This window comes from Arvicanthis niloticus, chromosome 14, assembly GCF_011762505.2.
Source record: "Arvicanthis niloticus isolate mArvNil1 chromosome 14, mArvNil1.pat.X, whole genome shotgun sequence".
In the NCBI taxonomy this organism is placed as follows: domain Eukaryota; kingdom Metazoa; phylum Chordata; class Mammalia; order Rodentia; family Muridae; genus Arvicanthis; species Arvicanthis niloticus.
Genome location: NC_047671.1, coordinates 34655117 through 34680666, shown reverse-complemented (window position 1 = coordinate 34680666; position 25550 = coordinate 34655117). Strand labels below are relative to the sequence as shown.

Here is a 25550-nt window from a genome sequence, read left to right as displayed (position 1 = left end):
AAAACCAATAACAGTTGAAATATGGGGACAATGAAATGATTTTAATCCTGAACAATAATATAAAGACGCCAGAGTAGTCTTCTTAAGTGTTGTGGGGATGCCTTTTTACATGGAAGAAACAGAAGCTGGCAGTGACAGGTGATGTACTATGGGTGTGGCTCTTGCAAGAAAAAAAATGTGGAACTCTGTATGAAGAAAGGAGCTGAACTCTGCACTGCGTGATTGCCCTGTAAATGGACCTTGTATTTTAGCTGCACTAAATTATTTAGGGTCTGTGGCGTCTTGTTGTTCTGTTCTGTAGATTAAGGGGAAAAAAACCTCTTTAACGCTAACTTACAATAAATAAACTAAGAGGGTCTACTAAATCTAATCTAGTTGCATCTCCTTTGAGACTTACTTAATAGTATCTCTTAATGACTGATTGATTTGGTGTTTTGAGTTGATTTTACTCCCTAGTGAAGGTTAGCCTGGAATTACCATGCAGTTCAGGCTGATCTTGAACATTAAATCTTCCTGTCGTATTTCCAAGTGCTGGGATTATAGGCTTGAGCCACTCTGCCAGGTTGAGTCTTCTTTTAAAACAATAAGGAAATTCTGCTGTTCCTGACCCTACCAGGTGGTCATTTCTCAGGGTAAATTGTTTAAATATCTAGTCAAGTGGTTGTTAGTCTCATAGCTTGCACTACAGCCCTTGACCAGACTTTCTGTGCTATTTTTCAGCTTTTATACAGCATCAGCATTGGAGTAGAGCCTTATCATTTCAGTAGCTCCTCAAGTTAAGTAGGGACTGCTGGGGTGAATTGGTAGGTGAGGCTGTTCTTAGAAAGTAAAAATACCACTCCCTTGATGTGTATCAGGAACACTTGAACATGGTGCAAAGCATGCTGGTCTGATAGCTTAAGATTGTTGTGCTGACCTGCCTAACTTACTCAAGCTGGAAAGGAGAGCTTGCAGTTGAAATCATAACAAGGTCCTGGTTGGTAAAGATGCAGGGATATACTACTTAATGTGGGACCCACACTTGAGAAGGCAGAAATGCAGTGTACTCAAGCGCAGCCATTGAATGCAGGGAGGGCTCAACGCAGAGTCTTGCTTTTCCGAGTCTTTGCTGGCTGTGTTGTCTTCACTCTCAGTTCGTCCTTAGGCTGCTATCAGATCACACTGTAGACATGCATCGGTGAGGAAGGAGTGGGGCTCGCTTGTCTGCCTTCCTGCAGTTTGTTCCTCCCTCCCAAGTCAAATCTTAGTGTTGCTCTAGCAGCTTACTTTTTCCTTCATATTTTCTTGATCAGACTTAGGTGGTGCACCTGTTTTGTCTAGTTAGGAGAAGGGAACTAGAGTTAGGTTTGGTGTCAGCCAGGTATATCCATTGACCTGAGGATACATAGTGGAGAGAGGATATTTTGAAAATAGTATGAGGAGGAATGGGTGAGGTGAAAATGAGAGATGTAACTAATAGTGACCATTATATCTACCTGTTTGAGAATGCAATAAAAAGTGCATGCGCAAATGAATTTTGAACCCCTCAGTGCTGTATAGATACAATGGATGAAAGGTTAGAAAGCTTCCATGATGCTGTCTTAAATATGCTCATGTCTGAATGTTTTTCAACACTAAAAATATTGCTAGTTTTTAAATTGACTTTGAATCACTAAATAGGTTATCTAAGTAGTAAGATTATATTTTTACATGACACTCTCGAAGCAATTCTAACTTTAAATAAAAAATGAATGGACAACTTCATTTAATTATTTACCAAATTGTTGCCCCCTGGTTCTTGTTCAAAATACTGCCTACACCTTTTGATCTCAGTAGATGACTTTATTCCTCACACCAAGTAGGAGAGTAAGTGCGTTGAGGAAATAAAAGATTGTCAGATGAACTTGGAATTGTGGAGTGTCGGTAACAGGAGGAAAGGATGGTTTCTTAACAAATTTGAGAACAGGACAAATGTTGAGGGTGCGGTGGGGAGGCGTGGGAAGGTTGAGAAAATACTGATGTCATGTACTTGATTAGTAGAACTCTCATATCCAAATTACTAGTATCATACGCCTCTGACCGACAGGTGGGAGGCCATAAAAGTAGTCTCGTCTACATTGCAGATTTGGGCTGTGACTGGACAGTAGATCAAGCTTTTGACGGCTTAGGACAGGTACTGTGTTCTTAGTCTTTGGAGGCATTCAGCCACAGGTTTTTTTGTTTGTTTGTTTGTTTTTTTTTTTAAATAGATTTTTCATTTTCCTTTAAAATAGCAGCAATAACAAAACACTGAAGTGCACACTTGTGTGTCATACACTCACTGAATAATCTCAGGCTTGACCTGCTTCAGTGAAAATGCAAAGCAGGACTAGTATATAACCACTTACATATTTCCATTTTGAAGAAAGTTGTAGTAGACATTTACTATCTTCATTATATGTAAAGGAAAGGCATAGAAATGTACACTCTATATAAATATATTTGTGTTATTTATCACCCAAGAGAATATGTTAATGACAGTTATTTGTAAGTGACATTACTTAGAATTATTTTTACTTTTCTTTTAGTATTTTTCTGTATTTGAATTTTCAATTATATCTGCATTATCTCAGAATTTTTTTAAAATTTTATTTTATCTATCTATAATCTATTTATTTATTGATTTTTGAGTAAAGAGAATAGATTTCTAGTGAGGGATGTTTTCTGCCAGCTTTTTTTTTTTTTACACTAATTTGCTTTCATGGTGTAATATCTTGTAATAGATGTTAAATGTATTGATTGGTACATATATTTTTAAAAATTGAATACATTGAGATTATCTTAAAGTTTTGAGTTGATTTTGTGTGTGTGTGTGTGAGAGAGAGAGAGAGAGAGAGAGAGAGAGAGAGAATTTGTATGTATGTTTTCATTTGTGTATATGAGTGTGAGTGCATTTGCCTGAGTGTACTTATTGTAGAGGCCAGAGTTCAACTTCAGGTATTTTTCTCTCTTCACCATGTTGTTTGAGGTAATATCTCTCAGTGGACCTGGAGCTTGCTATTTTAGCTAGCTTGGCTTGCAAGGAGCCCCTGGGATCTGCCGATCTATGTCATGTTTCCTTTACCCCCACCCTGTGCTGGGGTTACAGGCGTGTGCTGCTGCCATGCCCAGCGGTTTTACGTGAGTGCTGGGTCTCTGAGCACAGGTCTTCGTGCTTGTACAACAAGGACTTTACTCAGAGAGTCATCTCAGACCTCCGAAGTTTTAAGCTGATTTGCCATGGGATACCTTTTGGTATAAATGTACTTATAGAAGTAATAGGTTTTTCAATATTTTGAAATGATTGTGTTGTATTGTTTTAGCTTTGTTTTTGCAAGAGTACTAGAGAGTGTATTGGAATGTGATATATTTAGAGTTAAAATTATGTTCAGAATTTCCTTTGTGAAAAGGGAAGTGAAAATGCTTTTTCCTTTACACCCAGTCTGTGTTATATTTATTTTTTATTTCTGTGAAAAACTTATTCTAGCAATGAATACTGTATTTGGCAGGCAAATATGCTTGGTAATCTACTGTAGAAGAGAGAACGTCTATCCTGTCCCACTAGTCACATGTATGTCTTATGCCTTGCAAACATGATTATGAGTCCTTATAAGAAAATTGTAATCAGGGATCACCTGGCACTAATGTTCAGGTGTAACTGCTAGGTATTAGTTGTTGGGTAGGTTGCACTTGTTGGTGCAGAGTTTTATAAAGCATTCTATATTATTTCTGGGATCTGAAAGCAGTATGCTTGGAATACTTCATAAATCTCCATACATGGAATCTTGTGATACTAATTTTCAGTCAAGCAAATTGTCAATTTTTTTCTGAGTTCTTTTCTGGCATGTGAATGTCAAGGTATATTGTGGTGAAAATATCTTTATATAAATAAGTGCTTATTGTTGATATTAAAATGTCATCAATTTAAAAAGTCATTAATTTGTTTCTGATCTGTTGAAAGTTAGTTGATCAAATATTGTATTGTATGTTCTGCTATTTATCTTCACGCTATTTATAAAAGTTAAATTTTTGAAGACTGGAAAATAATTTATAACTATTTGGGATGAGAGAAATCAAATACATGAAAGTGAACTGTATTCTATATGCTTATTAACAAAAATTATTTCATATATTATCCAATCTGTGGTAGAAGATAGAAGAAAAGTATAGATATAAAAGATTGTCCTTGTAGACTTTGTAAATAGATGTTGAGAGAAGGGGTCCTAGAGAGCATTTCCTACCGTTGGCTCTTAGCCCAAATCCCTGTTAACATTTTCTTAGGATGTTAACCAACTAATTTATATTGAATGTGGTGATTGGACCAGAGCACTGGTATGTTTTAGATTCTGTAGACTATTCCAGTTGGCTTCAAGGTTGAAAGTCTAATTTCTTCCTTTCTTTGTATACACATACCTTTTACCATTAAAAACTACACTGTCATTTTAATTGGGGATGAGGTATGAAAACGATTGAAAAAATGCATGGGAAAGGCATGGTGGTTCATGAACCTATCTATAGTCCCAGTAATCAGGAGGCTGAGACAGGTAGATTGCCACACGTTTGTGGCCAGTGTGGTCTACAGAATAGGACCAAAATAAATAAACATACACATACACCCAGCTATTCTTTAGAGAACTAGGTTTAAAAAAGTGACTTCTCGTAGTGTTGGACTTGGCTTCTTAGGTGAGGCCATTTTCATTTCATAGTCTTAATTTTTGGTAAGCATAGCATCAAAGCTAGAGCATTCAGTTATCTTGTAAAGCTGTTAAAGGGAAACTTATCAAGAAGAAATAACAGTATCAACTAGGGAATAACAAAACCAAATATATCTCTAAAGTTACCTTTAAAGAAGGCTTGCTTATTAAAGTTACTCATTCTATGTTATATTGATCATATTTACAAAGTCATCATTGTATTGGTTGGTTGTTTTTTTTCCCTTTGGGTTTTGAAATAGGGTCTTTGTCTATAATTCAGACTGATCTCAAAACTATGAATTTTCTCTTATAGCTGCTAAGTACAAAATCACAGGAGTGTCCTCTGGGACAGAAGAGGAAATTTTTTGCAGTCATGTAGTAGACTGCACTTCTTCCTTCTCTTTCATATTATGACAAGTAGTACCTTTGCTTTTTTCTCAGTAGAAATAGTTTTATCTTAGTAATGATATATTCATAGTATATTGCCTATGTGGAGTATAGTTAGGAAATGTATACACATTAATACACTATTATATTAATAGGTGTGAATAGGATTTTTTTTTTCTTTTGTAATTGATGGCTACTTGAGGTTCTTTTTTGTGTCTCATTTGATGCTAATTTTTGGCTCAGGAGTAGCCTCACTCCCTACAGCACTTTTGGTCTGACAGAATGGGAGTCAGCCATTTTATAATGAGCTCAATTCAGTTCACTCACACACACACACACACACACACACACACACACACACACACACTGCATGGTAGTAAGTTTGGATTTGGCATTATTCTGTAAATTGTAAGGTTTAGATTTTTAAAAAACTGTTCTGATACTTGAGAATTTATGGTAGAGAGCTTTAACATTGCATACATAGGATTTGGAGAACATGTTATTTGTGAACGTTATGAATGACTTTCAGGGATTATTTTTAGTTCAGCAAAACACCACAGTACCATAGTAAAATCAACACGCAGTAAAGAGTACTTTCACAGCACTGTACTTTGTTATTAATACTTTCACTATATAAAAATTCTAAAATATCATTTTTTAATTTTTGGCACAGATTGACTTTTAAAAATACAAAATCTGTTCTGAGACGTTATTTTTAACTGTGTTTGTATATGTTGTGTGTGCATGTATGTACCTTGGTGTTTGCACGTGTTTGTGTGTATGTTTGTGTGGTATGTGTACATGTGGTATGTATATGTGCATTTGTGTATTTGTGGTACCTGGTATGTGTGCATGTGCTAAGGCATGTCTGTGTAGGTCAGAGGACACTCTGGAGTTAGTTCTGTCTTTTCAGTTTTTGTGTGGGTTCTAGAGATTCAGTTCAGATTGCCATTCCTACATGACAAGGTACATTATATACTGAGCCATCTTGCTGGCCCTTCAGCTGTCCTTTTTTCCCCCCTTCGGTGTTGGGGTGTCAACACAGGGTCTTTCTTGTGCATACTAGCCAAGCAATCTACCAGCTGAGGTATATCCCTAGTTCCTAAAGCCCTATTTTATGTATTTGTAGGTTTCATTATAGATTGGTCAAATGCCAGATTTTTTTTCTTGTTTAAATGTGCTGTCTCAGACTTCTGTGTATCATCCTAGTCCTTACTGGGATGTATGCAGACCCTATACCACCTGTCAAAAATCTTGAGACTTCTGAAAACTAAAAGGGGACTACAAGAATTTTGTGGAAAGCTGTGTGGAGTTGGATAGGTTTGCATCTGCCTCTTAGCAGAGACTACTTACTAGGGACATTTGTATATTCCATGGATAGTTTCAGTAGATGGTAGTTAATAGTTTTTGCTTTCCTTCCTGTAAGTTTATGCACATCACGAGGATCATATATTAATTTTTGTCAGGTTTTTTTTTTTTTTAAACAGTTACTGAAAGTGCCTCCCTTCATTGCATGTTCACTTTCCCCCTGCTTTCTTTAGTTTTTTTCTCTGAGTAGCAACCCTGGATCATGGATCTGACTGAAGTCCAAGAGTGTAGTGTAGTTAGGGTGCTCAGTGTGGACCCATTCAAGAAGTCTGACTTAGTTGAGTATTCAGGTGCTCTCTTTCAAATCAAGGATTATACCAAGGGTATTTTACATGATAATTTGGTGTTAGAGCACCTACTGGCAGCCCTCTTTTTTTATACATTTGACTCTCTCCCAGCCCTACTCCCCACCCCCTTAGTGACAGTCAAGGGTGTGGTTACAGTGTCTCTGTTTTAGTTTCCTTGAACTTCCTTAATTTGTTTTTAATACTTCACTGTAAATACCTTTATATCTACTTTGGCTTCTTTCCCCCTTTATTTCCTAATCCTTATCCTCTCTGTTGGCTTGCCTTTTCTTTTTTCTTTCTCTCCTTTTTCTTTGTACTCTCTTCATTCCATAAAATAGGGTTCTCCATAAAACTTAAAATTATGGCATTCTGTATCAGAATTTTTTTTTTTTTGGCCTGGCATAAAGGTAGCAGAAACAAATCTGCATTTAATAATGAAGTAGGAACTTGCTGTAGGGGAATGACACTGATCTGATTTGTGAGGTATAGTGTTGTGTATATATGTTCTTGCTTTCTTTTCATCCTGAAAGGTATGGACCAGTCAACACTTCAGTCACATGCTTTCTTAGCTGTGCTTTTGAGTGTACCAAGATAGCAGGCACTTGGAGGTACACATTCTAGATTAAGCCATGTTGAACCTTATAGATAGCCAACTCCTTACTTAAATGACAAGATCTAGAACTTATAGTGCAGTTCTGTGCACTTGGCATGAGTTCAGAAAGCACTGTACTTTGGTTGTAGTACATAGTATACTTTTATTGCTACCTGCTTAAACATATCATGTCATAAACTGTGTCTTGTTTTCATACTAGCTTATTTAAACAATAAAAGCTTTTAAATGTTATTTTCTTTTAAATAATTGTGATAAAACTTACTCTAGAAATAAAAATTAAAAGTAAAATCTGAGGGCTGGAAAGATGGTTCAGTAAGTAAAAGTGCTTGCTGCACAAGCATGAAGACTTGAGTTTGAATCCTCAGTACTCGCATAAAAAGCTGGTGTGACTTCACGTGCCTGTAACCCTAGTCAGTGCTGTCAGAGGCATAGGCAGAATAGTTCAGGTTCAGAGAAACCTTACCTTAAGGGAATAATACAGAGTGATAGGACCTACTCACCTATGTGTGCATAGATGTGTGCCCATGTGAGCCTAGGGGTGTGCCCATGTGAGCCTAGGAATGTGTGCCCACGTGAGCATAGGTGTGTGTGCACACACATATAATTTAAAAATACAAATCTTTCTATTAAAAAGATGAAGCAACCTATTCATCTAACAAATAAATAATGCATAGCCACATGGAAGGAAGTGCTCTACCACTGAGCCTTATTCCTTACCCTCTTTTTGCTTGTATTTTTTAGGCACTCTAACACTCACTAAATTAAACAGGTATTCTTAAACTGGGAACTTTCCTATTCACCCTCTCACATTGCAGGGATTGCAGGCCCAAACTTCTAGGCCCAGCTGAAGGTTTTGTTTTGTTTTGTTTTGTTTTTTCCCTGTTGGATTGTAGTGTTTTGGAGAGACAAAATTATGGTATAAATGAGAAACTATTTCACTTATGGTGTGTCTTGGAACTGTAAATGTCCTTAAAATTTTAAGATCAGCATACTACTTTATTCAGAAAGACATATAAATTAATATTATTAATTCAGAAAGACATATAAATTAATATTACCATTTTAAATAACCTTTCATTGATTTTTTTAAAATAGTTTTTAATATGTTACTGGGGAGAAATGCTGGGTAGCAAGACTTGTGCCTTTGGGGACGTCAGATTAACAAATTGTAATATCTCAATACTGCCATGCTTCCTTAATATTGACAGTGAAATGCAGAGGTTCAATTGGGCTCAGTTTCAGATGTTTTGCTTTTATTGGAAAGATTTGAACATGTCTTATGATATCAACAATCATTCCTCATCCTTGTTTGGTTTCATTATAATCACCAGGAGTTGCATATTGCTGGTACTTAGTTCTCATTTCTTATTCACTTATAAGTGTGTGTGTATACCAGAGATTGGTGTCTTTCTTAAATGCTCTCAATTTTTGTTTTTTGAGTTAGAACCTCTCACTGAATCTGAGGCTCAGGATTTGGCTAGAATTGATGGCCAGCAAGCTCTGGGGGATCTTCCTGTCTCTACCTCCCTAGTGCTGGGATTTCAAATGCATGGCATAGTTTCTAGTTAGAGTTCAAAGAGTAATGGGGCTTAAATTTATCATAGCAAGCACCTTACCCCTGAGCTATAGCCCTGGAATTCATTCTCCAGCCCTAGAATACATTTTTTTTGTCTGTTTGTTTAAAGACAACATTTCTCTCACTGTGTTGCCCAGGATGGTCTCCAATTTAAAATCCTCCGGCCTTAGCCTGGGGTTACAGATGCCTACTACAGTGTTTAGCTTTTTATTTGCATGCTGGAGAGATGAACTCAACCCTTCCTGCTTGTGTGACTGGACCATCTCCCCAGCATGAGGTGCAATACTTTGAATGAGAAAATTTTCAATTAGAGGCAATTTTTACTATTTGTGTATTAAATATTTGCAAAATTTCCTGCTTGCTAACATTTATTTGTAACCTCCAAATTAATTCTGCCTGTGCTATTCCAGTGAGCCACAAACAGGAGAATACAAAAAAAATAGAAAAAAGTCTCTGTGTGTTCCCAGTTGAGGTTAAATAAGGTGACTCAATCTCCTGGCTTTGCTTTTTCATAGTGAGTCCTTTCCTTTCTTTTTTTCTTTCATGATTTTGTTATAAATGACCCCAGACCTCCTGCTAAAAGTGCTGAATGATGTTCCTAAGGATAAGAAAACTGGTGTGTTGTGGAGAAAGTACATCTAAGTAGGTTCAGTTGAGGTGCATGTATAATGGTGTGAAGTGTTTTAAAACAAGCCTGCATATTGATTGGTTGGTTAAACTTTTGTGACGAAAGAAAGTCTGGATAGAACCTTAAGTGTATTTTTCCTTGGAGAAGTGGTTTAGTGTTTTATTATTCTCTATTTGTACTGACTTGATAAAATGTAACTATCATGAATTTTTTTTGATGATGTTTTTTGATGAACAGAAAAGAATAATTTTTAATGACTAAAAGGTTGGTCATGCAAGTAGAGAGTGTATTCACCCCAACCCTTTTCATGAACCCCCTCCCCTCAGTTAACTCACCAAGGACAATTTGTGCTGTCCATATATATTTCCACGGGTGTGGGGCCATCTGCTGGAGTGTGGTCCACCTACCAGGGGCCACACCCTTAAAGAAAACTGACTTTCCCTCCCCTAGCTGCAGTAGTAGCTTCTCAGTTAGAAGCGGAGGCTGTGCTAGTGTGCTGACTGCCTTGATCTTGTAGTGTCCCTCAGGCAGTCACAGCTGCTGTGAGTGCCTAGTTCAGTGGTGCAGATTATACTTTCACTCCACCCTTCCCAACCTCTGCTTCTTACAGTCGTGCTACCCAATCTTTCCTCTTTGATGGCCCTGAGCCTTTGGGGCTTGAGTAGGAGTGTGATACACATTGCCCATTTGTGGCTCAATACTCTCTAACACTTATTCTCTATACTGTGATCAATGTGAGCTTTGTGTTTATCATTGTCTACTGCACAAAGAAACGTCTCTGAGGTTTGAGAGCTAATGTACTAATACATGGGCAGAAAGATGAATTCAGGGGACGGTTTGATACTGTGTATGGTGAGCGGATAATAGCAATTAAATTCGCCACTGGAGCCTGTGAGCTCTGCATCCATGGGTTCGTAGCCAGATATATGGTACCGGGCATGGGTTTTCTCTTCTGGAGCAGGCCTTAAAACCAATTAGAAAGCAACTAGTTACCTCACAACATTGTTGCTGCTGTTGACCCCTGGATATATCTTGCCAGAGTAGTTTTAATTCAGAGGGTTCTGTGGTAGAAGAGGTTTGTTGGAGTGTTTGTCAGGTCAGTTCTGGAACTGGAGAATTAGCTGATGGAATGATAAAATATTCCTGCTTCATTCCCAAACTGTAATCAGCCAGTGATTCTGACAGCTTCTAACTCACTGTCTTGCCTAGAAAGGCAATTATTAGGTATGAGTCTGACTCGAAGTTCTCTGTATGTACATATAATAAATGATTAGGAGACTATTTTACAGTTCTTTAACTGTTCAGAAATGTGGGCTTTAGTAAAGATGTGTTACTAAGGAGTGTTCATATTCACATATTTATAATATGAGTGTTCATATTCACATATTCATTTATGGAAAGATGGCTCAGTAATTAAGAAGTTAAGAGCACTTTTTCAGAGAACCCACATTTGGCTCCCAGCACCCATGTTAGACAGCTCACAAGCTGCATGTAACTCCAGTTCCAGGAAATCTAACACCCTCTTCATGCTTCTTCAGATATCTGCACATATGTGACATACACATGTAAGCATACACGTAAATAAATATAAAAAACAAACTCACCTGTGAAATTGAGATAAACAACCAATGTAGAGGACACTGTGGACCTATACTGCGTGCATCCTAGTGCATTGTTCTGTGTTCTTAGTGTTCTGAACACCTGAAGTTGGGTGCTTTTATAGAGGAAAGTTGGTGCTGATGAAATGGCTCAGTTGACAAAGTGCCTGCTGTGCAACCGTAAGAAGTGGAGTTCATAGTCCGCAAATTCTTGGTAAAGAGCCAGGTGTGGTTGTTGCATACAACCATAACTGTAGTGCTGGGAACAGCAGAGGGAGGCTGCTGGATTTCTGCAACTTCTGCCCAGCTAGCTGTTCTAGTCAGTCAGTGAGCACTAGTTTCAAAGAGAGAACCTATCTCAAAAAGATAAGGTGGAAAGCAACTGAGGAAGACAGCCACACGTCTGCCTCCCACACATGTGCACATCTGTACATAACATATGCAGAAATCTGCTCATGCCGACACTCCATGCACACATTGACTTTACCCCTACCCCCAATAAAAGAAGTTGATTTAGGTCATAGTTCTAGTGATTCAAGGACATGCTGGTGACATTGGCTTGGTTCTGGTGAGAAATTTTGAGTGTTCTTATGGTTTTAAATGGAGAAGTCACATGGTAAGACAGGACACCAGAGGGCAGGGGAAACTCTTTTATAATGAACTCTTTTGAGAACTAAATCACTTCAAGGGTTCTTCCCAGTGACTTAATGATTTTCTTCTAGGACTTCTTAAAAATCAGATTTTTTTTTTTTTTAATATCACACTGATAACTCAGTTTTCAACATGTGATCCTTTGGGGGATATGTTTAAACTGAATACATCATGGCATCTATTTATTTGAGAATAGTCAGACCTGGTTGACTAGAAAATTCATTTAATTAGACTTGAAAAATTTTTTCTGCTGAAGAAGTTTAGAATTTAATAAAGTCTCATTTAAAAATTACCTTAATTATACCTGATTATAATATACTATGATTTGGTATTTCTGTTATTAGGTAGTAGCTTTAAGTCTAGAAATATTTTGACCATAACCCATAGAAATGTATTTTACTCTTAGGATCAGTTTTGTGCACACACACACACACACACACACACACACACACACACCCATTCATTTATGGAACTGAAGGTTTCATTCAGCACACTTTTTTTTGGGCAGGCATGGTGGGACATGCCTTTAATTCCAGATTTTGGGATGAAGAGACTAGTAGGTGAGTTTGAGGCTACCATGGTCTACACAGTGAGTTCCAGGATAGTCAGGCCTATGTAGACAAAATAAAACAAACAAACAAACAAACAAACAACAAAGAACAATATGATTTTCCTTATTTCATTTGTGTTCTCCATTTTCTTTTCTGTTGGACAGTGTCATGTTAGCTGCTGTTTAACAGGACCCATTCATTTAGTTCCATGAGGGACTAGTGGGGCCTGATCCAGTGTAGAGAATATACAAACTAGTTAGTAGTCCTTTTCTTTTATATTTCTTCCTTCTCTACTCCTCTTCTTCTTCCTCCCTTCCTCCACCTTTTCTCTTTCCTCCTCCTTTTGTTTGTTTGTTTGCTTTTCCTCCTTTTAGGTGGTAAGTTTGAAAGGGTAGATAGTTCCTGGGTTTTCTTCATAGGAATGTACAGGGACATTATTGAAATCAAGTTTCAGAAATATTAAATAATTTTAGATGATAGGTTCTAAATCTTTTAAGACAAAAAAAAACTTGTTGTAGTATGTAATTAAATTGATGTCCATGTTTTTGACATTATGGTTAATGATTTAGCTTTAAAAGTAAGTGTTTGTTCTTTTCTTAGACAACTGCTGTTGGAGTAATGCCAGAAACCAATAACTGGGACACTTGGTGCTAGCAGAAGCATGTGATGTAGTGGCTAGCCATCACATCACAAATGTCTCCACTCATTTCAACTTCAGAGAGGCTTGAAAACACATTCTAATACATTTTTTTTAATAGACGTTGAATAAAAGATTTAATACTTCAAATGAGCCTTTTTGTAATACATAGTTTTAATTTTCTATTTCTTGAGAATTCCATACATGAATACCTTATATCAGTTTCACCCTTCTCCCCCTCCACCCCCAGTTCCTCCCATGTTCTTTTTACTCCCTTTTAAATTCAAAGACTCTTCTTTATTATTGTTACAGTCATACAAACACACACACAAACACACACACACACACACACACACACACACGGATACACACAAAACCTATTGTTTAATAAAGCAAATAATAGGCAAATATATTTTTATTTCATGTAACAAACCTGTTGGGAAATACTACTGTCACAAATAAGATTTGAATATACAATTTGATATTAACTTTATATGTTACAATTTTGTACTTATAATTATAATATTTATTAGAGATGTATGAAATATTCTTTTTACAATAGTATTTTGAGAGTATAATAATAAATTATTTTTTAAAATCTAAAACACATTGGTGTTCATTTGGTTGGCATATGAAGCAGAATATAACTGCACAGACATGTTCTCAGACTGTGTTTCTGTTTTATCTAGTTGTATCCTTAAAGAGGTCAGCCCTCTGTGTAAGATCTTTTTTTTTTTTTTTTTAAATACTATTTATTTAATGTATATGAGCACAGTGTAGCTGCCTTCAGACACACCAGCGTGCTATCAGATTATATTACAGATGGTTGTGAGGCACCATGCGGTTTCTGGGAATTGAACTCAGGACCTCTGGAAGAGCAGTCAGTGCTCCCAACTGCTGAGCTATCTTTCCAGCCCTGTGTAAGATCTTAAATGATTAAACTATACTGATTGTTTTGAAGATTTATCAGTGATTGTCAAATTAGACTATACCAGTCCCTGTATGTCTAGTTAGACTATGCCAATGTTCTTCAAATCTAGAAGCTCTTTTATTAGTGGATATCACTGTAACAAAGTTGAAGATGTTAATGATAATAAAGCAATTGGTTATTCATATTTGCTCCTTCTTAGAAGCAATTTTAAAAAGCATCCTTTTGGCCTATTTCCTGTTTTTTTAACATGTATCTTTTAGCCTCTTCTATACATGCATAAATAACTATTATTTCTACTTAGTAGAAGGATTAAGATTTTAGTTAAGGGGAAAACATCTGTTATAAAAATTGCAACATCCTCAAGAATTACAAATATTTTGTTATGAAAAATAAAAAAATTGTGAGCAGGGTGTATTTCTGTGACACCCCTAGTAGTTACCATGCCTACTCTTGAAGATTACTTGTTACTTGTCTTTCTTATATCTTTTGACTTGACTGTTTCTCTGAACAGATTGTCTCACTCTTGATTGCATCTGCATGCACAGTGCTACAGTACTACAGTTCTTTTCTTAGTTCTTTTTAAGCAACTGGAATGTAATTAGACATACTGAATCACATCTAGTCATATTTGTGCTTTTTGTTTGACTACTAGAAAATGCAGAAATAAATTCATTTTGTGTGGGTGCTAGACTGAATGGTATGTAACATTCTTTCTCATTTTCTTAACTTAAATATTTTTAGGCCTTTTATAGTGTGTCTATTGAGATATTCTAGACACTTAAAAACATAGTTAGATTTTAAACCACAGATGTTACTTAGTTTTCAGAATAGATGGTTTCTGATGTTTATTTATTTATTTTTAGGTGCTAAGGTTGGGTCTCAGGGCCTTGGTTTGTGCTAGGCAAAGAGCTACACTCCCAATGAAAGTATACCTTGTTAGTTCTTTACTTTTTAAAGATCATGTCACCATTTGAAAACTGTGGATGCTTTTGTCAGAAAAATGCTAGAGGGATGAGTTGTGCATTTCAGATTAAGAAGTCTTCAGCTCTTTCCACTGTCAGATTTTGTGCTGTCTTTGAATTATCCACTAAGAGAAATGAGGTTTCAGCAGTCTCCTCTGGCTTCCTACTACTCTGTAGTCTTTATTTCATCCTCATCTATTTCTTTTCTCTGATGCTTTAAATAGTAACTTTATCTCTATTTCTTCTAGTAAACTTTTACCCTTTTACTTACGACTATGCAAGAAACAGAAATTTTTTCCCTGTCCTTTCTTTTATTTGTGCCTCACTAATAACCAAAGTTTTATTAATTTTGCCATAACTTTAACATGGCTGGAGTCTATATATTATTTCATTTTATTGTAAAATTAATTCTGAAGGTTAAAAATCAATGACCTTGGCTTGTACTCTTTAAGACTAACTTTGAACCGTTGATAGGTTTGCCTTTCTTCTAGTAAGCATTTCTTTGATGGTTCCCTTCCCCTCCCCTCCCTTCCCTTCTCTCCTCTCCCTTCCCTCCTCTCCCCTTCCCTTCCCTCCTGTCTCCTACCCCTTCCCCTTCCCTTCCCTCTCCCTTCCCCTCTGTCCCCTCTTTCCTTTTGGTTTTCTTCCCTTCTTCCCTCCTTTTCTCCTTTCCTCCCTCCCTTTCTTCCTTTGGGTTTTTTTGTTTGTTTGTTTGTTTGTTTGTTTGTTTTGAGACAAGTTGCAGTCTGTATTCCAGGTTGCCCAGAACAGTGTTTCTCAACCTGTGAGTTGCGACTTTTTTGGTGAACTTCTATCCAAAAATATTTATAGTAAAATCCATAACAGTAGCAAAAATACAGTTACGAAGTATCAATGAAAACTTACATTTGGGGGTCAGCATAGCATAAGGAACTGTATGTAGTAAAGGGTCACAGCATCAGGAAGATAGAAAACAGGGTGGGGTCAAGCTCATGGTAATTCCTCTAGCTCAGTTTCCCGAGTAGAGTACTGAGGTTAGAGTGGTGAGCCATCCCATCCAGTGTTTATTTCTTTTTCTTTGTTCTCTCTGCCCTTCCTAGTAGTAGCTGTTTGTTAGTTAGAGGCTGGAGAGGTTGGACTTTAGTCCTTTGAGAAACTGTAACTTTTTATTAGAATTGTTCCTTTCTTTGTCTTTTAAAGTCCTATTTACTCCAGTGTCACTTTACTTCTCTATGTATTACTGTACCTTCTAGAGTCTCCAAGGAGAGGATTTTTTAAATTTTGTGTATTTTAAAGTTCTTTTTTGTTGATTAAATAATTTACTAACCAGGAGTTTGCCGCCGCCGCCCCCTTTGGTAGGGAGAGCATTTTTCATATTAGTTTTCTTTAGATGTCTAGTGATCCTTGATGTCAGTTTATATTTGTGAATGAGGGGATTGGGTATGTATTTAGGTTTCCCTTATAAAGCACTTAGAGTTCTATATACAAATAAAGCTTATAAAAACTTCATTTATCAAACAACTTTATTGTAAAAAACTTCATGTATCAATGTATAATATATATAACTGACCTTACTCCAAGCATGATGTTAAAAGTTCAGGGATCATAAAACATTGCATATTAGAAATGATATTTTCACCGGGCAGTGGTGGCGCACGCCTTTAATCCCAGCACTCGGGAGGCAGAGATACGGGGATCTTTGAGTTAGAGGCCAGTCTGGTCTACAGAGTGAGTTCCAGGACAGCCAGGGCTACACAGAGAAACCCTGTCTTGAAAAACCAAAAAACAAACAAACAAACAAACAAACAAACAAAAACCCCAAAACCCTGATATTTTCTAATACTGATACTGCTTCATGGGTACTCTCAGAGAAAGTCCTACCACTATTTGAGTCTGGCCTAGAATTTGGCAATCTCCTTTAGTCTCCTAAGTGTAGGATTACAGGCATGTGCCATCTCATGCAAATCTCCAGGATTCTATGGAGTTTTTGTGTATGTATGTGTGTATGTGTAGGATGTTTTCAATGTGTGGCCTTGCTGTCTGTATAGGTCTGAGGTCTACCTTCCCGTGTTGACCTCTTGCCATTCCATTTTGTTCAAGACAAATGCGTAAATGAGAGTAGTTGGTGTTCTGGAACTTCTGGAGATTCCTGTCTGTGCCTCCCTTTTGTGTATAAGGGTCTGTGCTGGGATTGCAGATAATACAGTGTCTGCCTTTTACATAGGCTCTGTGGAATCCAAACCTCAGGATATAAAGCTTGTGGACAAGTGCTTTTACTCACTGAGCTGTCTCTCCTGTTGTTATACCCGAGAATCTTAATTTTAAACTATTTAATTTCTAAAAAATAGTTTTAAAAGTAAGAATTTTTTATTACAAGTTTATGAATAGTTTCTTAAATGTTCTGAACTGAATGAGGTAAAATAGGGCACGTCTTAGTTTCTTAGTGATCGTTGTTGTCATGTTCTTTGACTTGTCCCCCTTACCTGCTGTGAATGATTTGCTAGTTAATTTCTATTGCTTTGTTTTTATTATCAGAAAGTTCCATTTTGAGGATGGACTCATTTTCAGCTGTTACTGAAGCCTGTTTATTCTTTAGGCTCTACTAAAGCTAATCCACTGCCTCCTACTTGTCTACTGATTTCCCAGTTCTGGGTCCCCTACCAGGGAAGGGATTTAGGGCTGTATCTTGGCTCTGCTCTCCTCCATCATGCTGCTCTGCTTCCCCTGTTGTAGGCTTCATCTGGGCTGGAAGGGCATGGAGGGAGAGGTAAACACTCTTAAGTGGAATGATACGCTTTTACTTTCTGTTTCTGTTGTGGAAATGCATGCTCTTGAAAGTCTTCCTGTGTACCCATTACACAGAGTAGTCTACAGTCTTTCTGTACACAGATATGCATCCCCAGGCTTTACCGAAAAGAAGCACACTCAGGAAACTGAGAGTAGTAGTTACCTCTGGGAAGGGCAAATGGCTGAGGAATGAGAAATACATGAATATCTCTGGAACATTTTCACTTCATTTGTGTGGATTCTTTAATTTTGAATAAAGTGAAAAGCTATATATTGAAAGTGGAAAAATTTACCAAAAGAAAATAATTTTTTTAATGGAAAAAAGCAGAGAAGGAATTTTTTTAAATGTTTAAAAAATATTGCTATGTTCATTAATTATTTAAATTAGCTGCATTTTAATTTTGCATTTTATGCAAAAGTACAAAGGATATGTTATACTTTGAGATATTGTGCTTAATTTTTATTATGTGAGCATTGTTAATGTTTATTTTTAATTATATATATTTCTGTGTATACACATGTGCATGTGTGTATGTGTAGAGGTCAGAGGACAGTTTGTGGGAGTTGGAGCACAATGCCTTTACCCTCTCAGCTATCCTATCAGCCCATCTATTATTTTAAAAGTCACATTTTGAGGCACAAGATACATATAACACAATGTGCAGCTTTTAAGTTTTGTTTTATGCTTTGGCAAATATCTAGATAGCCACCTGTAACTCCTGATAGTAAAGGTACAGAACACACGCTTCCTTCCACCAGGAAGTTTCTCTGTATTTTCCAGACAACCACTCTGTCTTAGTAAAGCGCTGCTCTGATTTCTGTTTCCATAGCTTAGTTCTGCTGCTTCTAGGATTGCAATAACCAGAACTCAGTTGTGCCTGATGTCTTTCCACCTCCCCCTGATTCAAATAGTATCCTCTTACATGAGTATACCAATTTGTTTATCCTTCTGTTGAGAATACTTTGTGTCCAGTTTTGGTTATTATAAATAAGGCTACAATGAAAATGGGTGACAAATCTCTCTAAATACATTGTTTTATTGATAGGTCAGACTAAATACACATTTTACTACATAAGAAACTGTCAAACTGGTTCCATTGTCATGCTATTTAATATGTACACCAGTGGTTAATGACAGGTCTACTTGTTCTTAATTTCTATTAGCATTGCTATCAGTAGACTTTCAGTCTTAAGTTTTGCTTTATTTATTTATGAAATGATACTTTTATGGTTTTAATTTGTATTCCCATGGTAAGTATGATATTAGGCAAGATTTCATATATTTATTGGTTATTTGCCTACATTCTTTGTGCAAGTTATCTTTTTTAATATAAAAAGATAAAAACTATTTTAATTGTAGTATATTAATGCATATTCATAAGTATGTGAAATAATTTCCCTTAATATTTGATGTTCTGTTCAGTTCTAATTTTTATTTTTCTTTTCTATACCGCAAGCTTACAAACCTATTTTCCTTTATGATTCTAATATTTGTGTTTAGATATATGATTCACTACATACCATTCTTTCATGGGTTGAAGCAGGGTTCATTTTTTTCTCACATAGGTGTATAGTTGTTACCCATGTCACTGTTGAATTAGTAGAAAATCAGCTGTCCGTTGGTGTGATCCAGTTTTGGACTCTGCTGTTTCATTTACCTGTTCTGTAGTAGTGTCATATTGTCTTGATTACTGTAGCTTTCTAGTCAGCCTTGAAATTAGGTGCTGTTGTATTTAATTTTGTTTTTGTGGTTTGAGATTGTTTATTCTAGATTGTGCATTTTCATAGTGGCTCTAGGGACAGTTTGTCTAGAAAACAAACTCACTGACCTGTCGCTTGGCATTATGTTGATTCTACAGATCTTTACAAAAGTCACATTTTGAGGAGTTCTTCCTTCCATGTTTCTCTGTGTAGCCCAGTCAGGGCATTGACACATGTGTTACTACAACCTAGCTTGAAACTGTTGCTGAAAAGAATGGATTTAGATGAAAATAGGTGTTCGTGTAATAACAGCTGACAGACTAGCCACAGAATACACATGTATTTGATAGCTGAGATTTCTAAAGGAAACGTGTGATTATTCTTTTCAAAGTCTCCAATTTTTTTTTAAATGCCTTTAGAGTTTTCATCTGTATATTGCAATATGATCAGTACATGTATATTCATGTGACATGGTGGTATATGGCTGGAACTTGGGAGTCTGAGTCAGGAAGACTCCAAGTTTGAGACTAGGCAGTGATACATAATAAGACCCGTCTCTGAAAGAAACTTTAATACCTATCTTCTCCAACATTTCTTAGTTTTGTGAAATTACTATTTTTAAAGACTTAGTTTGAGTGTTACATAAAACATTTTTTTTCCTTGAGACATAGGAATACTATGTTCTTATATCACCAGTTCTGTGACTCTTTTCTATATATAAAGAATAATAAATATTTGAGTAAATGAAGACAGAATGAGAACATCCTTTTGAAAAGTCTAAAAATTAAGTACGTAATAGTGAAGAAAATACTTTAATATTTAAAATTTCAAAACATGTTCTATTTTTCTGCTTTTAAATAGAAGATTTATATTGATTTCCCAGACTTTGAGTAGTCTTTTTTTTTTTTTTTTTTTTTTTTTTTTTTTTTTTTTTTTAAAGTTGAAATAACTTTTAAATTGTAGTCTCTGGGCTAGGCAGTGTATACTGTTTTATGAATACTTTATTCTACTTTGTTATTTTAAAACAACCAAATCCCTGATTTTTAGGTTTTGTGTTTGTGGGGATGGGGAGATGCCTCAGGTGGCAGAGCCCCTCCTGCATGGGCGGGAGGACCTGTGTGTGGGTCTTCAGCAGTCATGTCAAAGGCTGGGCCTATGTTCACCTCTGTAGCCCTATCACTGGAAGGGGCACGGGCAAAGGGATCCCTGTTGTCCTGCCAGCCTAGCCAATCTGTGAACACTGGGTTTATAAGAGGCACCTGAGCTCAAGAAACGATTGAGGAAGATCCCTGTAGTGATTTAAATAAGAACATACCCCATAGGCACACATATTTGAGCTCTTGGCCCCCGAATGGTGGTAGTATTTGGGGAGGATACAGAATCTTGTTGCGGTGTAGTCTTGGTGGAGGAAATACACCACCGGAGCTAGGCTTAGAGCTTATAGTTTTACTCCACTTACAATTTGCTTTCTCTGTTTATTTATGGTTAAGATATAATCTCTCTGGAGGCTTGATGCCCCAGCATAGGGAAATGCTAGGGTAGTGAGTTGGGAATCGGGGGTTGGGGAGTGGGTGTGGGTGTGGAGGGGTGGATGGAAGCATCCTCATAGAAGCAGTGGCGAGAGGGGATGGGGATAACATTTGAAATGAAAATAAATAAGATAACCAATTTTAAAAAAGATATAATCTCTCAACTTCCTGCTCGGGATGCCTGTTGTCTCGCCTTCCTCACAACAGTGGCCAAAAGAAAGTCTTCTATAAGCTGATTTTGATTACGGTGTTTCATCGTAGCAACAAAAACTGATAAAACACCTGATTTCTACCTCTGGCCTTTATATACATGTGCATATATGTGCACCAATATTTTCGTAGTCATATAAACATCTACACACATATACCACACATATACACAAATATACACTTTTCTTTTTAAAGTTAAATTTGTTTTTGTAATGTTTGTTATAAAGTACAGAAAACTAATGGTTGATGTAAGAGTTTCCTGTGCTTTGATTTCACTGACCTCACCAAATAAACCTAAGCTCCTGTCATTTAATTTTCTAAATATATGTTACCTTTGTTGACAGTTTTCTCTTCTTAATGTTATAGCTCTCTGTCAGCACCAGCTTACATCAGTCACTGAGAAGATAATTTTGAAGACCTACTTTGCTGAGAAGACGACTGAGAAGTTTTCCGAATGGGATGAACACGTGTCACTTGACTGACTATCTGCTGAAGTGAGTGCTGACGCTGCTCATCGGGTTCTGCTACCTAGTGATGCGCCTGCTCTTCCAGTACCCCATTTCATCCTGCTTGTCTTGATTAAAGAATTCAAAGTGGAGTACCGCAAACTTGATATGGATAATAAAAAGAAAGACAAGGACAAATCAGATGATAGAATGGCACGGCCCAGTGGTCGATCAGGGCACAGCACTCGAGGAACTGGGTCTTCTTCATCTGGAGTTTTAATGGTTGGACCTAACTTTAGAGTTGGGAAAAAAATCGGATGTGGCAATTTTGGCGAATTACGATTAGGTAAGATTGTTTTGTTTATTCCATTGTGTGAAGAACATTGTAACAATGAATACACTTGTAAAGTACTTTCTTGCTTTAGTTATAAGTTCTTGAAGTATATAGTTAGGGGCTTTAGTTGATCACTATTTCCCAAAATGCTGGTTATAAAGAATACAGGTCTTGAAACTTTCTTATTTGTGCTTTCATGTGTAAGGAATTCCCAAGTATCTGAATGTCTATTTGTTTGAGAGTAACCATTTTCATTTCTTAAGAATTTGAAAAAAAACAACAAAAAGTAAATTTAAAACACCAATCAGGGGCTGGGGAGGTGGCTCAGTGGCCCAGAACACTCACTGGCTGCTCTTCCGGATCACCCATGGCAACTCAGAACCACTTGTAACTCCAGTTCAAGGAGATCTTTGCCTTCTTCTGATCTTCTTGAGTAGCAGGCTCAAGTACATAGGGCACAGATGTGTGTGTGTGTGTATGTGTACGTATATGTATGTGTGTATGTATGTATGTATGTATGTATGTATGTAGGCAAAAAGCCCATACACATGAATAAGCCCATAAAAATGCCCCTAAAACTGAATAAATAAAATTTTTAAAAAGGCCATAGCTTCTAGTAAGTCTTTTGCTATATAGTACATTTGTGGGGAATCATTAGGTTCTATTTTCATATTTTAAAATAGTAAGTAACTGATCACCTAAGAGCCTTAATATATTGCTTAAAGTCAAGATAGAGACTGAAAAATTAATGATGTTTACATTGTTAGAATTTCTTGTTTTTCTGTACCATTCTCCCTTTTCCTTTACCCTGCTGTGTCTGTCTCAGGATCATTTCTTTAACTGGTATCTCAGAGTATCTACTCATGCTATTAGTTTGCGAAATGCTGGGCTTACTGAAGCTCTAACTGTCCACTTCAGGAACCTAAAGGAAGACTTGCCAGATTCCACAGAGCAGTTCAGTGACATATTTAGATATAAGATGTCAATCTTATTCCCAGTGCATTAGAGCAGCTGTCTCCATTGAAAAGAAACAAGGAATGTGGTATGGTAATACAGGAATCAGCACTTAGGTAGTTAGGTACATTAAGGGCTCTCCTCATTGGACCACAAGAGTGAACTTGAAGTGGAAAAACAATTGGCTTTACAGTTTTCATTGAGTCCCACCTGCTGTTGAAAATAAAACAATTTGTATGTTCTGAGCTATCTCTTATCATCTTGTAAAACACATTAATTTATAGTGTCTCTTCTATTTAATTTGCTTTGTGTTGCTAATGTACATTAAATATGAATGAAGAAGCAAGGTAATAAAAGCTAGTGACATTCTTTGTACATAGCTATAAATGTGATGTAGTTGGCAGATTCTTTTGCATTTAGTAAAGACTAAAATATTCGAAAGGGTACATACTTTATGGGTTGTTTTTTGTGAATTTGAATTTTCTAAGTTGTTTCTTACTTGGGAGTTAGAGAAATTAGATTATTTACTTTTCGTTAAACTTTGAGATCATCCATTCATTTCTTAACATTGGTCATATATTGAAAAGTGTTTGTGAATTATTTTTCTAGGTTATTGTAAATAATAAATTTATGAGTATAATAGAAAAGATTAACAGAATACCTGTATAGGTTTTGGTTGTTTTTATTATAGTTCTCCACATAATTTAGAAATAACTTTTTATAATATATAGTCTGTGTGTATGTATGTGTGTGGGTGTGTGTGTGTGTTCACACAGAAGAATTTTAGTGGGGCAGCTTAACCAGAACAATGAGACAGCATCTCACTATGTATTGTGGACTATTCCTTTTTTTGTTTTGTGAGTGAGCAAAAACAAAAACAATGTGCCTGCTTAGTGTCTTCAATTTTATCCAATCAAATGATTATATAGGATCTAAATGTGTTGTATATATGTATTTGATACTTAGATATTTATTTAAATATATAATCTATATCTGTATATCTTGAAAAGTCAAGTTGATAACGACATGAGACTTCCTGCAAAGATTTGTACGAAATCAGTTATACCAAAATTGAGCTTGTTGAATCAATGAGTTTATTGGAGCTAATTTCAGTACTCTAGGTGTGAGGCTACTCAAAGGCAGCTGCATTACTAAAAACTCACTATACCTGGGTGCCAGCTCAGAATAGATGCATTTCTGGAGATCTCTGCCTGACTCAGGCAGCTTGAGTGGCTGGGATAGTGTCCTCCTCATTCTCCTTGTGGGTGTGAGAGTCTCTTCCCTAAGCAGCTGTTTATTGCTTCCATGAACAACCTTGAGGATAGACCCTGTGAATTTTGGAAGTTTCAGCCCTCTAAGATTTAGAAGATCATTTACTTCCTGAGCGTAATGCTTCATTCCCCTCTCCAGGAGGGAGTGTTTCATATATAACAAATAAATATATCCCCTCTACTATAAATGTCATTGTTTTATGGATAGTTAAGTATTTTACATATATACACCCATATCCATATACATAAACATACAGAGCTAAATTAGACATTTTAAGTTTTGTTATTTAGAGATCACTAAGAGGGTAATTTATTACTGTCTTTTCAAAGCCTCCATGGTTTCTTCATTTAGAAAAATGTTATTATAAGCATTTTGTTTTTGGTTGGCTCTAGCAGTCTAGTTGTTGCCATATAGGGAGTGTCAGATGAAAGTCTGATGTCTCTAAATTACCCAAGGGTGTCTACAGCTTCCGTGTCTGGTTAGGGTCTTGTCTCTGGCAGGAAAAGAGCTTATTGTTCATTATTTTGACTTTCATCTCACCAAGTTTTAGTGATGAAGCTTCTTCCTTACCCCCGCCCCCCCTTACTTTGTGTGTTTGTTTTGCCTGTACGGATGTCTGTGCATCATGTATATGCAGTGCCCCGGAGGCCAGAGGAAGGTGTTAGATCCCCTGGACTAGAGTTACAGATGCTTGTGAGCTGCCATTTGGTTCCGGGGAATTGAACCCAGGTCCTCTGGAATGCCCAGAAGTCTTCTTTGGATATCTTTTTTAAAAAACGTTTTGTTTGGGGCGAGCCAGTTCTTAGAAAAAGAGCAATCACTAGAGACTTCGGAATATGCCTTGGGTATGAGAATTATCTAGTCCCCAGCTTTATGTCTCTATGTCTTTGTCTTTATCCTCCTCTATACCCAGGAATAATATTCTGTGCAATGCTATTATAGACTAGCCCTCTACCCAAAGGTCACTGGAACTGTGGAGACACAGCAGTTCTAATCTGTTTATTTTGCCCTGCCCCTCTCCTCAAAACTCTTTATTAAACTTTCCTTCTGCCACCTAATCCAAATAGGGTGCTTTTCCAACCTTCTATAGCTGTGCTTCTCAACCTTCCTAATGCTGTGACCCTTTCATATAGTTCCTCATGTTGTGTGACTCCAACCATAAAGTTATTTTCTTTGCAGCTCCATAACTCTAATTTTGTTACTGTTGTTAATCATAATATAACTATGAATCATAATTGTAAATTAAAAATCATAATGCAAATATCACATTAGGTGATCCCTGTGAAAGGGTGGTTCTGCACCCAGAAGGGTCATGACCCACCGGTTGAGAGCCACTGCTCTAAGACATTCTGTGTAACCCCTTCAGACTTGTAAATATAACAAGCTTTATTTCCTGGAGTTTCACTTCTGTTTTCTAGTGGCTGTGTCTGATTGACATTACATTAAAAACAAAAACAA

At 36.7% G+C, this 25550-nt stretch overlaps 1 protein-coding gene across 10 annotated transcripts in view; it reads left to right on the top strand.

The window, feature by feature from the left end:
- Csnk1g3 (casein kinase 1 gamma 3) overlaps positions 1 to 25550 on the top strand; it is an 85212-nt gene that overhangs the window by 4953 nt on the left and 54709 nt on the right. For 7 of the 10 annotated variants that reach the window (XM_076912645.1, XM_076912642.1, XM_034518008.2 and 4 more), the window contains exon 1: positions 21558 to 21878. In XM_076912645.1, coding sequence (XP_076768760.1) covers positions 21701 to 21878 — 178 coding nt within the window. In that variant the 5' untranslated portion in view covers positions 21558 to 21700. Of the gene's footprint in view, positions 1 to 21452; positions 21879 to 25550 lie in introns of those variants that run through there. The other 3 variants (XM_034518010.2, XM_034518009.2, XM_034518003.2) reach the window with 1 other exon arrangement.